This window comes from Oryza sativa, chromosome 3 (assembly GCF_034140825.1).
Source record: "Oryza sativa Japonica Group chromosome 3, ASM3414082v1".
Taxonomy (NCBI): Eukaryota; Viridiplantae; Streptophyta; class Magnoliopsida; order Poales; family Poaceae; genus Oryza; species Oryza sativa.
The window spans coordinates 36,766,100-36,783,151 of NC_089037.1; the positions used below are offsets into that span (position 1 = coordinate 36,766,100).

At 41.9% G+C, this 17,052-nt stretch overlaps 2 protein-coding genes across 2 annotated transcripts; both read left to right on the plus strand.

The window, feature by feature from the left end:
- The first annotated feature begins 2,650 nt into the window (after positions 1-2,650).
- On the plus strand, positions 2,651-8,045 carry LOC4334794 (aspartokinase 1, chloroplastic). The gene is made up of 13 exons (XM_015777576.3): positions 2,651-3,082; positions 3,183-3,265; positions 3,352-3,392; positions 4,597-4,751; positions 5,496-5,645; positions 5,766-5,861; positions 6,118-6,234; positions 6,349-6,468; positions 6,550-6,642; positions 6,731-6,847; positions 7,195-7,311; positions 7,469-7,531; positions 7,618-8,045. Exons 1-13 carry the CDS (start codon positions 2,699-2,701, stop codon positions 7,777-7,779), a joined length of 1,698 nt encoding a protein of 565 aa, XP_015633062.1. The 5' UTR covers positions 2,651-2,698; the 3' UTR covers positions 7,780-8,045.
- Positions 8,046-8,553: 508 nt separating this feature from the next.
- Positions 8,554-13,215, plus strand: LOC107277504 (uncharacterized). Its single transcript, XM_015774668.3, has 3 exons — positions 8,554-9,254; positions 11,566-12,388; positions 12,602-13,215. The coding sequence occupies exons 2-3, from the start codon at positions 11,825-11,827 to the stop codon at positions 12,938-12,940; spliced, it is 903 nt and encodes a 300-aa protein (XP_015630154.1). The 5' UTR covers positions 8,554-9,254; positions 11,566-11,824; the 3' UTR covers positions 12,941-13,215.
- The last annotated feature ends 3,837 nt before the right edge of the window (positions 13,216-17,052 follow it).

Below are 17,052 nucleotides of genomic sequence, written 5' to 3' on the forward strand. Positions count from 1 at the left end.
ATCTATCACTCTCTAATTGCCTGTCCTTTTCTCTCAAGGCTAAATAAATTATACCGTTGTTTTCTCTTTTACTAGTTGGCATCAGCATGAATCAGTTTATACATTATATTATATAGAATACATGAGTATCTTTCGGCACCAGGAATCGCAGATGAGCTTCTTACATAAAGCATAAGACCAGTATTGGGTCTTTTTGCCCGTCAGACAAGTCCACTCTTGCTTCTTGTATGCATGAAGAATGGAAAATACTGCAGCTCAGCTGGCATGTTCCAAGCAGGTCAGGCCTAACAGTTTGCACACGAATTTTGACCAGAAATAATCCACAAGTCCAGCTCCAACCAGCATCCAGATTCAGATGACGCAGTTGCAGAAAAAAGATCGAATTCAATATGGAAGGATTCTTTTCAGAGTCCACAATATGTACAAGTGTTCTGTGTTCACTTGTTCAGTCTCAACCATTCATAAAGAGATACTAACAGAGTTCAAGTTCTTGTTGCATACATCTTCCAAGTGCCAATAGTTTATTTATTCACGATTCACGGTTGTCTGTTCACTGTTTTGTCCCTTGATTCTTCTTTTATTTGACGAGTGCGCCATGGTGTAAGCATGAATGCGTTGCGTATTCAGAGAAAGTGAATCTGAATTTTCTGTTGATCAAGTAACAAAGAGGAAGACACCATCACACCACGCTCTACTTGCTGGGTTCAGAGAACCATGAAACTTTCAGAGTGGGAGTAGACTCAGAAATCAATTCCTTTATATATTTCGGGCTTGTTCACATTGATGCCAAAAAAAACCTTATCAAATTTTGGTAAATTTTGGCAATTTGCCAAAATTTTGGCAGGATTTCTTATATAGTTACCAAAATTTGGCAGGAAACTAAATATAGCCACTTTTTTGGCAACTTTACCAAAATTTGGTAAGGTTGAAAATAACATCAAAGTGAACAGGCCCTTCAGCTAATAAAACTCCTACGCTGTATATATTTTTTCCAATGCTATGAAACTCTGAAGCTTGAGATGAATGTTCAGAGAAAAAGAAAATGGCAAGACGGTTATAAAGTGTGCCTTTTGAAAAGTTTATCTATAAATCCATTTTTGGGTGAGGGGCAGTTGCTAAAGACGGATCTTTGTTGGATTCTTTTTTTAACCAGCTGACTTGATTTCCACTGAGCATTTTGTCCTCCTATGAGCACCTCATGCATCAATATTGCATGTTTGCACCGTTGCGATTTTTTATTTCTCTTTATTTTGTTTGCTTAAGCCGATGCATGAAGGATGCAATTTGTCAGTGAAAATCAGGTAAGAAGAATTTGACAATCGTATGGCCAGAATTTTTCAAAAGAAGAAGAAGAAGAAGAAGAAGAAGAAGATTTTTATTTCATTATATCCACAGTGTATCTATTGTTGTTTTGTTGTCTTCTTCCAATTCAATCAGTATCACATAAAACCAAAAAAAAAAGACTGAAAGTGGCAGGTTTTTAGATTTTCGTTTGGTGCATTCGTCGATAGTATATATGGGTATCATTTCTTCATAAAAAGATGGAAACAGTTTATTGTCTGCAAGTGATATGTGCTTGTCAGCTTTCCTGCTGATTATAACAAATAACAGTTACATTGTTGGGTGACTGATCAGCCTGATCTACCCTGCAATTCAGCAATCCACACAACTCTAAACATGAAGAAAAACATTGGCACTAGTAACAAGATCACCATAGCATAAGGCCCAGTTTAGTTCACAAATTTTTTTCTCAAAAACATCACATCAAATCTTTGGACACATACATGGAGCATCAAATATAGATAAAAATAAAAACTAATTAGACAGTTAGGGAAGAAATAGCGAGACGAATCTTTTGAGTCTAATTAGTCTATGATTAGCCATAAGTACTATAGTAACCTGCATGTGTTAATGATGGATTAATTAGGCTCAAAATATTAGTCTCACGGTTTCCAGACGAGTTATGAAATTAGTTTTTTCATTCATGTCCAAAAACCTCTTCCGACATCCGGTTAAACATCCGATACGACACCCCAAAATTTTTTCTTTTCCCCAATTAAACATGCCCTAAATTAACTAGAAAACATACTCCTGAGATCGAGCAAGTATTTACTGAAGCCATGCCAATGCTTAAAAAAAGATGTAGCCATGAATCATGCCAAAGAAAATGTAGTACTACTAATAAGCTTAGATCAAAATCAACTTTAGTTTAGTTTCTAGAGAGAAAAATAAAAAATGGTTAACCAATCATATTCATGGTGGCAATGTTGGAGTGGGACGTAGGAATCGCAAGCAGTGTTCCCATCGACATACAGAGACAGCCGGTGGATTCCAAAACAAAACCGGCGCGAGGTGAAGACCCCACCACACACGTCGCTTCCAGGTGGGCCCTCCCATCCGCCCACCCCCACTCGCGTCGCGGCGTCCCCCCGCCCACCTTTCGCTCGCCCATTTTTCTGCGTCCCGGCGGCGGTGGGGCCCCGCGTCTCGATCGCCGTCGGAGTTTGATCCACGCCGTCCACTGGCCGCGTAAACCCAACGGCCCGCCTCTCCCCGCCGTCCGTTTCCCCTCCCCCTATATAACCCCCTCCTCCCCACTCCAACCTCCAACCACCCCCTTCGCCTCGCCGCCACCTCCGCTTCGATCCTTGGAAGAGGTGAGGAGAGGAGAGATCTAGAAGCTTCGGTCGGTGCTGACATGGCGGTGGCGCTCCGGTTCGCGGCCGTCGCGCGGGACTCGCCGGCGGCCGCCGCTCCCCCCAGGGTGGGGAGGGAGCAGCAGTATCTCGCGTGCGCGGCGGCGGCGAGGCCGGGAGGGAGGTGTTCGAGGAGGAGGGGATTGGTGGTGCGGTGCCAGAGCGGGGCGGCGGCGGTTGTCCTCAACAAGGACGACGCGGCGTCGGTGGCCGCCGCCGCCGCCTCCTCCGCGACGGGGTTCACCGTCGCCATGAAGTTCGGCGGGTCGTCGGTGGCGTCGGCGGAGCGGATGCGGGAGGTGGCCGATCTCATACTCAGCTTCCCCGAGGAGACTCCCGTTGTTGTTCTCTCCGCCATGGGGAAGACCACCAATAACCTCCTCCTGGTAACCATTTCTAGCTCTCGCTGTGATTGTGAAACTGAAATGTATGGATTTTTCTACCGCCATTCTGTGCTTAACTGTGAGTGGTTGATTGGTTGTTCAGGCCGGAGAGAAGGCTGTCAGCTGCGGCGCCCCGAAGGCGTCTGAAATTCCCGAGCTCGCAGTTATCAAGGAGCTCCATGTTAGGTGCGTTTCGTTTTTCATTTTTCGTCATTTCAGGTTAGTTTCGGAGCATTCACTCCTGATTATTCAATTTTTCTTGCTTTGCTCAGGACTATTGATGAGCTTGGATTGGATAGATCGATTGTTTCAGGTATTGTCCAGTGCTTCTTTCACAAAATCCCCCCCCCCTCCCCCCAACCAACCAACACACACACAAAAATCACTGGAAGCTTAGTCTGTCTGAAGCTTCCCATTTTCCTTTGGTTGGCAAAAACCTACACTGCAAAATGTATATTCCAATCTTGTTGATGCATTGATTTCCATCTTTTGGCACATGTATAGTCGTCAAAATATTGCGATTTCACAGTCCTGGTTGGTGTAAGGTTTAGAAGACCTTATTATTTTAAAGGCCATAAGATGGTCTATCAAAACTACAGGTAATTCAGATTAGGGCATTGTCATCCACTAAACCACATATCTGTTTTTATTCAGTATAAACTAAAGACCACCCTCTGATGGGATTTTTTTTTTAGCTACACAAACAGTCCTCATTACTATACGAAGAAATTTGATTTCAGAAGTTAGACAATATTTGTGGTTGAGGATTGTCAATAAACACAAGAACACCAATTTTCCTTTAATGTTGTATGGTGGTGACAAGACTTGAGGTCGTTATCATGCATTTTATGTCATTTTCAGCAGAGTACCTTTCTATTCTGTATGCAACAAGGTGATCTTGTGTATCCTATAGCTTAGTGCCTCCACCCTAGTTGGTTTAACTAAAGTAGCGGTTTCTAAAGTAATGTTCATACTTATTCTAACAATGCTTTGAATTCATACAATGGACACATAATCATCGAGCAGTCTTAAAGTAGATGAGGCAGCAATTGACATGGCAAGTGCAGGTGATATACATCACAAGGAAGAAAACACATTGTAATGTTTGTTTTGTTCCAGTTTCTACATACAACAACCAAATAATTTAAATGCAGCAAGTATGGAAAATAAACTCCAATTACCCTATTTAGAATCCCCAATCTAATGACAATGAAATGGAACATGTGGCTTCTCTCATGATCTAAACCTGTCAGGTTTCTCTACTTGTTTTATAGCCCACCATGTTTTAAACATGAAAGATTTTAGACAGCTGAAACATGGTATGCTGCATCCTTAGTTATAAATCATAATACCATTTTAAACTTTCACCAATCATTCTTCAGCATATTATCCATTGGTCATCAATTTATTTTTGGTCAATGTAGCATTTCTCGTCCCTTTTGTCTTTAATGGAAGTACTTTCTTTAGCACTGTACCATCTATAAAAGCACTGTATTTATCACTGTTAATATCAACAGGTTTATTGGAAGAATTGGAACAACTTCTTAAGGGTGTTGCTATGATGAAAGAACTAACTCCTAGGACACGGGATTACCTTGTTTCCTTCGGTGAATGCATGTCTACAAGAATATTTGCTGCATATTTGAATAAACTTGGGAAAAAGGCTCGGCAGGTACATGCTTCTAGTAAATGTGTTGGTGCAGTAGTTTAATTGAAGGCTTGTTGAGTGCTTTGTTTCAATTTAGCTTCTAGATCCTTTTCATGATAATATAATTCAAATATTCTATCTAAAAAAGCAACATCTGGACCTGTGAAAAAAATGAGAGAATATTACTACCGTAGCAAATTGACTAGGTTATAGGAATAAGGTAATTTGGGGGACTTCATTACATTTATCCCTTGCTCATTTGATTTATAGAGATTGTACATGGTTATTGCTAGTGCAATAGCACAAACTAAGAAATTTCTTTCCTTATCAATAGAGCTGATCACTTTCCTTTAAACTGCCAACTGAAACCTGCTAAGAAAAAATGGCGTGCGATCAGTTTATTTATAAAATATACATGAGTAATCCACTAAAACATAGTTCTTTTCATTTTTTCTTGTTTCATAGTTCTTTTCATTTTTTCTTGTTTCCTTTTAATTTCTCATATTCATTTCACCATAGGAACAATGCTGGTGTTCCATAGTAAGTTGATCTTATTGTGCTTCTATATGTGTGTAGTCTTTTTTAATGGATTGTTATTATAATGAGTATATTTTAATTGTTATTTGGTACCTTTTTGTTCCATCAACACCTAAAAGTTCCTAAGCATGCAGCGTTTACATGAAGTTTCAGTGCGAGCAGTTATTGGTATATGATGGTGGTCCAGGTTTTAGCTTGACGCTGTCTCAACTAAATTTTGCTTGATTGCAGTATGATGCATTTGATATTGGCTTTATAACTACTGATGATTTCACAAATGCGGACATTCTTGAAGCGACATATCCTGCTGTTGCAAAGAGGTTACAGGGTGATTGGATTGACGACCCTGCTATTCCTATAGTTACTGGTTTCCTTGGAAAAGTATGCATTTTCCCATTACTCATGTTTAAGGCCATCGCGCCTATTCTTTTGCATTTATGATGCTGCACTTGAATTAGATTTGTTATATTTGTGTTTATGATAATGCACATCAAATTGCAGGGATGGAAATCATGTGCTGTCACCACTTTAGGCAGAGGTGGCAGCGACTTGACTGCTACCACCATTGGCAAAGCGTTGGGATTAAGAGAGATCCAGGTTTGTGTTCCTAAGTTTGTGATAATTACCTGTTGAAAATCCACTTGCTCCCAGAACTCATTCAACACCTTTAAGCTTCTATGTGTAAACACATTTTCTTAGATCATTCCTTCAGTTTTGTGTTCGTTCTGGTTCTGCAATTGAGGAAGTTGGTTAGATGTTTAACCATATCAGCTGAAAACTACAGATATGCTTTGTGGTGTCTCTGAGGTTTTACCGGCTGTTATAACTCTTTTTCTTTTTAAATCTCTAACAGGTATGGAAGGATGTTGATGGTGTGTTGACATGTGATCCTAATATTTGTGCGAACGCGATACCTGTACCCTACTTGACTTTTGAGGAGGCAGCTGAACTTGCCTACTTTGGTGCACAGGTATTGTAGAGCTTATTACCATGTGTTGATACAATTATTTGACACTCTCACGGTGATTGAGATAGCATGGTCAACTACTGTTGCCCTAACAGAAATACGTTTGCCAATTGTTAGGTTTTGCATCCCCAATCAATGAGACCAGCCAAAGAAGGTGATATACCAGTTAGAGTTAAGAATTCATATAACCGTCGAGCACCTGGTACTGTTATTACTAAAACAAGAGATTTGAGCAAGGTTCGGCATATGAATAGATTTTGATACGTCTGTTTGTAAATACTTCTTGTTAATTTCTGATTTGTGTACATTATTTTTCAGAGTATATTAACCAGCATTGTATTGAAGTCAAACATTACTATGCTGGATATAGTGAGCACAAGGATGCTTGGCCAGTATGGTTTTCTGGCGAAGGTATTTTAATATGCTCATTGCTCTTCCTGTTTATTTTGTTGACTTATGCATATTAGTAATTTGTTCATATTTTTATGCTCTTGTGCAGGTTTTCTCAATATTTGAAGATTTAGGTATCTCTGTTGATTGTGTGGCTACCAGTGAAGTCAGTATATCATTGACACTAGATCCATCAAAACTATGGTGTCGTGAATTGATCCAGCAGGTGAGTTTGAGACAGATCACGTTTCGATATACATGTGTGATGTGTCAAACATTGGGTTTGGGGGTATGAATAAAATATTGTACAAAAGCCTGAAGTTTGAATTGCTTGCGAATAGCTGAATGTGTTTCATTTTTAGTTTTCTTTGGCTTTGATGAATATAGATACTTGGAACAGTAGATAGCCCACATCTAGAAACCTGTTAGGGCAATTTAAACTTAAAAAGAACAGATAATGGATTCAAGTTGTTCTGCAGGATTAGCACTTTGCTGATACATCCTGAAAATACGTACTGCACCAGCTGTTCTCTTAATTCAATATTCATTTGTTTTCTTGGGATGATGTGGCAGGAACTTGATCATGTAGTTGAAGAACTTGAAAAAATTGCAGTTGTTCATCTACTGCAGCACAGGTCTATCATCTCACTGATAGGGAATGTACAGAGATCGTCATTGATTCTTGAGAAGGTTATTATCTCTTAGCCACCGAAAACTCTGGTTGGACATATTGTTGATGAACACGATTACTTGCAATCCTGTATGCTAGGGTGTACTTTTATTTTTGCAGGGCATTGACTGGTTTGTTTTTTGCATCTAATCATTTACATTTGTTGCTGTACGCCAGGCTTTCAATGTTCTACGGAGAAATGGCGTTAACGTCCAGATGATCTCACAAGGGGCATCCAAGGTATCCATCTCTCCTCCCCAGATGAACGAAATTCTTTTGTGCAAATGACCAAAGGGTGTATGACAATACTCACTGTGCGTGATCAGGTGAACATTTCATTGGTGGTCCATGATAGCGAGGCGAAACAGTGTATACAGGCCCTTCATTCAGCATTCTTTGAGAACGGTTTCTTGTCAGAAGTTGAGGAAGAGGATCTTCAACACAATGGCTCTCCTGTGAGCCCAAATGGTGTCATTTACGGAAACTAGTCGACTTAGCATTTCCTGCTATTGTTGTATCTTTGGAATTTGGATAGGTTTAAAGGTGATTCAGGCATATAGTCATTTAGGCCACCTAGGTGAAATGGTGAATTCCCTGGTGTTGTAAGAGCCCTACAAGGAGCACCCTGTGTTAATGATAATCACGCATAGCAGGCTCACTTATAATGTTAAGTTTGCTGCAATACCAGCGGTGCGATCGTAAATAACATTGTTTGTTATCTTTTGGAATAAAGAATGATCCGGTGTTGAAACAATTCCCTGAAAAAAACATTGATATCAAGTTTAAAAACCCTATCACAGTTGCGGAAGCACCAGTGATGTGATAGTTGTATTTGTATGGTTTCACTTACTAAGGTTTAAACGCTAGTGATCATAAATATCACGCATATAATCATAAATATTCCACGCAGACAAATATAGTCTCAATATAGGATTTTAGTGAGTCTAGGTTGTGCATTCTACCGTTAGTGGGCCAAATTATAAAAGTTCACCGGAGGTCCCATCAACTTAACAGCGAGCAGTAAATTTTGAATTTTCAATTTTCAATTTAGAGTTGATTTTGGATTTTTTTATTGAAGTTTATTTTTTTAGCATTTGTTTTTAGATCACTATGAAGACGTGTATAAAAATTTTATTTATAAATCATATTTCGTTTGTAAATACGATCGAGGCCGTATCTTTGAGAGTTTGAGTTATTTTAGAGACTGATTGTGCGTCTATGTGTTAAAAGCGAGGCTGAGATGCCACGTGTGAGTACTAAAACGCGAGAGTTCTACTAGTCGAGTCGAGTCGAGCGGCAGCGCAGCGCCTCCGCCTCGGCAAGTCGGCGACGGTTGCCTGGCTGTTCCGCCTCCACCGCGAGAGGCTACGTCGGCGTCGCTCCGCGCCACCACCAACTCGCGAGGCCGCGACGCCGTCGTCCCGCTCCCGAGCTCGCTCCGCAAGTACGGCGACGACGCCCGTGGCGCGCCGACTTCCATCTCCGGCCGCCAACTCGCGAGGCCGCGACGCCGTCGTCCCGCTCCCGAGCTCGCTCCGCAAGTACGGCGACGACGCCCGTGGCGCGCCGACTTCCATCTCCGGCCACCGCCAACTCGCGAGGCCGCGACGCCGTCGTCCCGCTCCCGAGCTCGCTCCGCAAGTACGGCGACGACGCCCGTGGCGCGCCGACTTCCATCTCCGGCCACCGCCAACTCGCGAGGCCGCGACGCCGTCGTCCCGCTCCCGAGCTCGCTCCGCAAGTACGGCGACGACGCCCGTGGCGCGCCGACTTCCATCTCCGGCCACCACCAACTCGCGAGGCCGCGACGCCGTCGTCCCGCTCCCGAGCTCGCTCCGCAAGTACGGCGACGACGCCCGTGGCGCGCCGACTTCCATCTCCGGCCACCACCAACTCGCGAGGCCGCGACGCCGTCGTCCCGCTCCCGCGTGCTCTCCTCCGCAAGTCGGCGACGACGCCCCTGGTGCGTACCTCTCCTCTCCTCTCCGCCTCCTCTCTGACCGCTCCTCCGCCTTCACAGCCCGCCGACGAGCGCCCTCCGCCGTGGCGCCGCCCCTCCCTCTCCTCTCCGATTCTTCGATCGTGTTTTGGTGTTCGGCTGTTGGTTGAGAATTTCTGTGTACCTCGAAAAAAAAATTCGGCTCGCTTGGTTGAGCATTTTGGAATTTGCTGCTACTCATTTGATTGTTTCCTGTCCGATGATGCTATGGTTTTGTTCGTGCTACTCTCTCCGTTGTTGTTTTTTTTTTTTGTGTGTGTGTGTGTGTTTCTTCGTGGTTTTCCCCTTCGTTGATGCTAGGGTCGTTCGTGGTACTCATCTCCGTCGATTTTGCGTTTTTTTGGTGCTCCGATGAGGCGATGATGCTAGCTAGATATTGTCGTGTGACGACTGCGAGTGCGAGCTGTCAGTTTTTCGATCGCGGTGTTCTTCTTCTTTTCGCAAATGGACTTGGTGCTTTTACTGAGCTATCTTGCTCGAACATATTTAATTTCGGAAGTCTTTGGATCGTTTCGTGGCAAGATTTTGGATGATTGCTGATCTTGTTGTTAGTTTTACGTTCCTGTCTCCACCACCTCTCCAAGGCGCTTCATGCGCGTACATCGTCTTCTGGCTTCTCTTCCGTTCGTGCTCCGCCTCCGCCCAAAAACCGCCGTGGCCTTGGTTCACAGTTTGCAAGCCGCGGCGAGTGCCGACGCTGACGCATCTTCTGCACTGCGACCAGCTACCCATTTGATTTTGTTGTTTGGTTGGTTTTTTCGATGAGTTCTCTTCGGTTTTGCGCTATGCACGCTCGCGATAGAATTCCGCCGAAAAGACACCATTCTTGGCTACTTGTGGTTTTCTGCGTCTCTCCCGTGCTCCATCGAACTCTTGGGTTGTTTTTCTTTTTTTAACCTATTCGTATTAAAGGAGAGGGAAACACTATACAACAGCCGTGAGGCTAGGAGCTTATAAAATTGAAAAAAAGAGAGAAACAGTACGTGGTTGGGGAGGGGGCGACCACTAGAGGAGTAGAGGGTGCGAAAAGATAAATTTCTTGATTACGGATTATTGATTGTGCTACCACGGGTATCTGGCAGTAGGGACTGGATTACCTTCGCTCCACTTGCGCGCCATAGCCATGTTTCGTCAATTGCCCGGTTAATGATTCCTTGCGGTGGCTCTTGGGTTGGTTTTTTGAGCTCTCGTGACCCAATTCCGTCGAGAAGACGCTCAAGATGCCATGCTCGGCAACTAGTGATTTTCTGAGTTGTATTGCGCTCGATCGAGATGCCATCCTCGGCAACTTTTCTGTCGCTCTTGCGCTTGATCAAACTCCGCAAGACAACGCCGGAGACGCCATCATCGGCAATAGTTAAGCTAGCCTATTGTTTGTTGGGCTTTGGGTTTTTTTTAGTGAAATATATGGCCGGCCCCTAAACTTGTGTGTTAGTGTCACTTAAATCCGTGAACTTGAAATTGCATGTTTAGGACCGTGAACTTGGTTTAATGTACCACCCCTTGTCCAAATGTCATTTGACTGTGTTTGACCGCCAACGTGGCATGCCACGTAGGCAACACATTTGTTCTCAACCCCCTCCACATCACAACACGTCGCATATATCTCCTCGTAGCTATATAGTGACACCAGAATCCCAAAAAAAAAATCCTTAAATCATTCTTCCCTCTCATTCTTCTCCTTGCGTGTACAGAAAATGCACGCCCTATTAGCAATTGACATTGCTCTGCACTTCAAAATGATCTTATCCTTGCACAAGGGGCACTGCACCCAACCCCGCTGCACTGCGCTGCCTTCTGCCGCTAATCTCACCGCCGAGGCCGCCACAGCCGCTACCTCTCGGCCTACTTCTGCTAACCTCACCGTAGAGACCCTAGTTAATTTAGAGATATTTTGGGGGATTTGGGTTGAAATGCACGGGTCAGGGCGAGTTATGTGTGAAGGTATATGTGGAGGGGTCGGGGGACTGAGTACAAAAATGTTGCCTATGTGGCATGCCACGTTGGTGGTCAAACGTGGTCAAAGAACGATTGAACTGGGGGTGGTACATTAAAACAAGTTTACAGCCCACAAGTTTAAGGACCGGCAATATATTTTACTCTTTTTGTTTGTACTCTCTTGTTTGTGAGATTTCATTGCATTTGTGATTTTTTTTTCAGTTTTTCTAATTAAATTTCCAAATCCAATGATTTCTTTTACGCTTTTATGAGATTTCGTTGCATTTGTGTTTCTTTTTCAGTTTTTCTAATACATTTTCAAATATTTGATCCGTAGGCTAAAGCATAATGTCGTCGACTCTTAACACCCTAATAAGAACTTTCCTACGAGGGTTCTTTAGGGAAGTAAAAGAGGAAGTCAAAAACAACCCTGATATTGTTCGAGAGGTGTTTGAGAAGAAATTTCTGATGAGGGAAAGTTGCCACTGCCAAGCGCTGATGAGGCTCTTCAGCTGCCTGAGGAGGTTATTCAGCTGCCTCCCGAGGTGCTTGAGCGAATTTCTAATGTTCTTAAGGAAACCATCCAGACTACTCCGATGTCAGAGAACATTGAGCTTATTACTCCTTCAGAGATCACCACTCTTTTAGAGAGTACCCTGCTCACCACTCCTTTACAAAGAACTTCATCAACACCAAATGACTGCAACACTATCATGCCTATATCTCTATCTGTGTACTCAAGTCAGCACATTCTTGGCTTGGTCAAAGAGATTATGTCCGATGTAAAATTGAGACCCTATATCGTTGGAGCAGTCTGCGTTGTGGGAGTCATAGTAGCCTATATTCTTTACAAGAAAAGAACAGCTGCTCTCAACAATAGAAATCCCAATGGAGGGGACGACATTGCTGATGATTTTTGGGGCAATTGGCATGATGGGAACCTGGAGATGTTTGATGATAGCAATGACCATGGTTCTTCAGACGATGAAGGAGCCATTCACGATATTGTTGCCATTCCTGGAGAAGGTTTTCAATTCAATATTATTGCTATTACTGGAGGAGGGTTCCAATTCCTTGTTGAGGTATTTGGCAGTGATTCTTCAAACGATGAAATTCAGAATGTTGCTATTCCTGGAAGAGGGTTCCAATTCCTTGTTCAGGTATTTATCCCTGAATTATTTTCATAATGAGTTTTCAGATCATGTACTGAATTAATCATTTGGAGTTAGTGCTATTTCTGGCTTCGTGAAAGTATAGCCCTCTGTCCATGCTTATTACTATCTTAATTAATATCTTTAAAATTACATTGCTTTTACTCTCAGGTTGCCATACAGTCATTAATATCTTTAAAATTGCATTGCTTTTACTCTCAGGTTGCCATACCAGTCGCCCCCACATTCAAGGTGTTCATGGCATTGACAAAGTTTGAAGGGTTCACTGCACCCCCTTACAGCCCTAACAATAGCAAGAACCTTCCCCTAACAGCAGCCCTCCTCAAGTTTATTGATGCGGTGAATCAAGGCTCCTTAGTGCCATCAGTAGTCTTCCTCAAGTTTATTGATGCGGTGAATCAAGGCTCCTTAAAGCCATCAGTAGTCTTCCCCAGTTCTCAAATTTCTGGATTCAATAGATCAAGGCTCCTTACCACCAGTACCAGTCATCCTGCAGTGCATGAATCCAATGGATCAAGGCTCCTTTCACTCAGTGCTTAGACCCCAGAAGCTGCGGCATGCAGGATATATATAGCTAGGACCCGACCTATTTGTCATTCAAAGGAGAGGAAATGTAGCATAGATAGATAGCATTGTTGGTTCGAGAGTTCATACATATTTGCCGATACTTGCTGATTTGAGTGAAAGGACGAGTGAGAGATTTGAAGATGGGCTTCAGGTAACTGCCGAGAAACAATCTGGCTTGTCTAGTTTCGATTTGATGAAAACTTCTGTTCCTAGCATTCCTTCGTTTAACCCAAATCATGTCAATATCACTTGCATGTTATTGCATTAACCTGCTGGTAGTTTTTGACCGAGGTGACTGTTGATAATGCTGGTGCTGTGGTGTTTCCAAGCTATTGCCTGCTCCTTAATTTGCATCTTCACAGTACGCGTTGACACTCAAATGCGTACCATATTTTTTCATGTTGGGGGTGTTGCGAATTTTGTGACATGGAATCTTCTTTGGTAGATAATTGGCAGCTAGATTAGGCCCTGTTTAGTTTGCGAAAAAAAAATTTAGTGCTACATTATATGTTTGACCGGATGTCGGAAAGTATTATCGGACACGAATAAAAAAACTAATTTCATAACTCGTCTAAAAATCGCGAGACGAATCTTTTGAGCCTAATTAATACTCCCTCTGTCTCAAAATATAAGCATTTTATTCATAGTTAAAAATGATTACATTTTGAGACGGAGGGAGTATGTCATTAGCACATATGGGTTACTGTAAAACTTATGGTTAATCATGAACTAATTAGGCACAAAAGATTCGTCTCGTGATTTCCCCCCTAACTGTGTAATTATTTTTTTAATTTATATTTAATGCTTCGTACATGTGTCTAAATATTCGATTTGATGTTTTTAGGAGAAAAAATTAGGAACTAAACCAGGCCTTAGTTCTCTGCTTTTGCCCATGGAGTGCAGGGATCGATATTCACTCATAGTCGAATTTGTCCTGAATAGAAGTCTAATCTGCAAGTATAATGTGAGCTTGCCTTTTGAACGTGTCGAGATCTAGTCACTAATTTTCGTATTGGTTACGTGGTTACGCTCAGCATCAAATTTTAACTTTTCAATGGGACAATTTATTTTCATGAATTTTGTAGCATTTGTCCTAAATTTCGTATTGGTTAATGGCGGCTCTAGTTCCAGTTCTTCAGGCCAAAACATCAGTAGCTATTGGAGATGGACAGCGTACTTCTTTTTGGCATGACTCCTGGCTCGACTGCGGTCCCTTAAGTACCAAATTCACAGCTCTGTTTACTCATGCACTAGACAAGCAAGCCTCAGTCTACCAAGTTCTTTCAACAAACTCGCAAGCCTGTTTTGTCCCAAGGCTGAAACTCACAGCTTCATCAGCTCCAAGAGCTAATTGCTTCCACTTCGCTAATCCCCTCCCTGGATGAAAGAAAGATTACGAATAGTGCTGCAGGGAGTTTACTCTCTTCTCGTATGGTTTATGAATCGTCATTCCAAAGCCAACCTCTCTGTGCAAACTGGAAGTTTATCTGGAAAAGTAAAGCTCCACCGAAGATTCAATTCTTTGCCTGGTTACTTGTGAAAGAACGGCTCCCGACAAAACAAAACCTCCTCAAGAAGAAAATCGTGACCTCAGATATTTGTGAGCTTTGTAACAGTGAACAAGAAACAGCCTTCCATTTCTGCTTTCGCTGCATCATTCTGGCAGAAAATGGGGATCCAGGCTGCTATTAACTCGATGTCGGAGCTCGCTCAACTTCAGAAGCCCCACTGTCTGCCGGCAAAGCATTTCCAAGTTTTCTTCCTACTCTGCTTCTAGGGATTGTGGAATCATCGTCATGATGTGATCTTTCGAGGGATGTCGATATCTCTCCCACGCCTAGTTGCAAAGTGCTTAGAAGATGCTGCTCATTGGGCAGAGCGTCTGAAGATAGACGACAGGATTGTGGTTTCCGTTTGGAAGGAAATCATTTCTTCCTCCCTTCGTATCTCTCCCCCTATGTAAATGTAATCTGTGTACTTTTCCGCCCCTTTTAATGAAAATTCAGGTGAGGAGCCCCCCCCCCTCTGAACAGTACTACGTGGTTACGCTCAATTTTAACTTTCAATGGGACAATTTATTTTCATGAATTTTGTAACATTTGTCGACTCGTTTTTTCGTGTATTCATTTCAGATTGTCTTTGCTCACTCCTTGATTTTTGTGTATTCATTTAATATGGTCTTTGTTCACTCCTTGATTTTTGTCAACTACTCCATTATTATTAGCTTAGTAGTAACTACTAATATACTCCCCACGTTATATATAAGTATTTGACATTCAAACAATATTCGGTCGAACTTTTTGAAACTTTGACTCTTAAGTTAATTTATGTGAGAATAAATTTATGAAATCTAATATGCAACCGTAGCATATTTACAACACAAACCAAATTATATATTTCCTTGAAAAAACATTTAATAGTTAGTATTGAAGATCATTTTTTAAAGAAAAAGACTGAATACTATTTTAAATATTAAATATTTATGGCCGAACTGAGTATCTTATTATATGATCAAACTACCGACACTTTTCATCATCATCATCATCATTATGAGATATAAAACTCAACTCAATCGGCATATCATATTTACTGTTATATATAAGACTTTAAAAATATATCCGTGTGTTGCAACGGGTAAATATTATTTTAATTTTATTATTATTATTATACGGTTTAGTTAGGGTAAAATTCATTATACGAATTCGCTTGGATAATTTTTTTAAGAAAATCATGAGCTGTGATTGAGTACGTATTTCATCTCTCAAGTTAGCATACGAGTTTTTTTAAAAGTGATTTTTATACGACTTTTTTTTATTTCCAAAAGCAAACGGGATTAAAATCGAACTCAAACACAGATCTATATTTCCGAAAACGAACGAACTTAAAATCGACTCGGACACGGATGATGTAACAAATAGTATAGATGAGACTCAAACCAAATGATGTACCAAATAGTATAGATGAGACTCAAACCAAATCGACAGGCGGTATGTAAATATAGTACCATTTACTCCTATTAGAGCAAGTTTAATAGTATAGCCAACTACTAGCTCCAATTTATTTATAGCCAATCTAATAGCTCATTTATACAATAGTTGCATACTACACTATTAATATCTGGTCCCACATGTCATACACACACTGTATCTTGGAGTCCGTGCTACAGCTGGCTACAAATCTGTAGTCCGCTGACCTTCTCTCTCCTCATTTATCTGCTTAAAATATGTTTGCAGCTGGCTTATAGCCTGCTATTGTAGCTACTCTTATATGAATGGTCTCTTTTGATAATAATGATAAATTAATTAACCTAGTGGCTAGTGCTACCTCCGTGTATTGATCCAGGGGCGTGCATCGGGTGAGTCGATGACGTCCAGAATCCAGTAGCCGAGGTTACCTCCCAGCCCAACGCATCCAGCGTAGAACAAGACGCCAAACTTTAACATCTCAGAGCGGCTAAGCGGGAATCTCTCATACGCATGCTCCATGATATCCCGTTTAACGTAGCATGTTGTGATGATCACACCAATCCATCCCAACTCAAACGTCACTCTAGCAAACGGATCCGAATCTCGATCCCCAGCTCGAGGCATAATTAATTAATTAATTAATATCCTCCGAAATCTTAATCTTAATCTTAATTTCCTCGCTCTAGATCTTCTCTTGTTGAAGAGGCCGATCAATCGATTCGAGAACACCTCACCTGGCTGCATATAAATATCCATATATCGATTTGCCTATGTTAGGTGCATATCTATTATAAAGAATAACACTGAAGGGAATGTAAAAGCTGCATGTATGCGTTCTAATTAATGGCAAAATCTCGTTTAATTTATCTGCCAATCATATTTTGGGGAAAAAAGAGCAAAGAAACAAACATAGATATAATGTAAAACCAATCGATGACTTGCTGTACCTACGGCGAGCGAGCGAGCGATCGATCGAACAAACCAATAAAATTATTGGGAGCTGGGAGAAGAAATTGCGGCGCGTCGAGGCGAGGCGAGATGGACTCCGTGCGCCGCCCGCGCAAGCGATAGATGCAGCTTCTATTCTAGCTAGGGTGTCAAAACGCAAGCGTATACTTT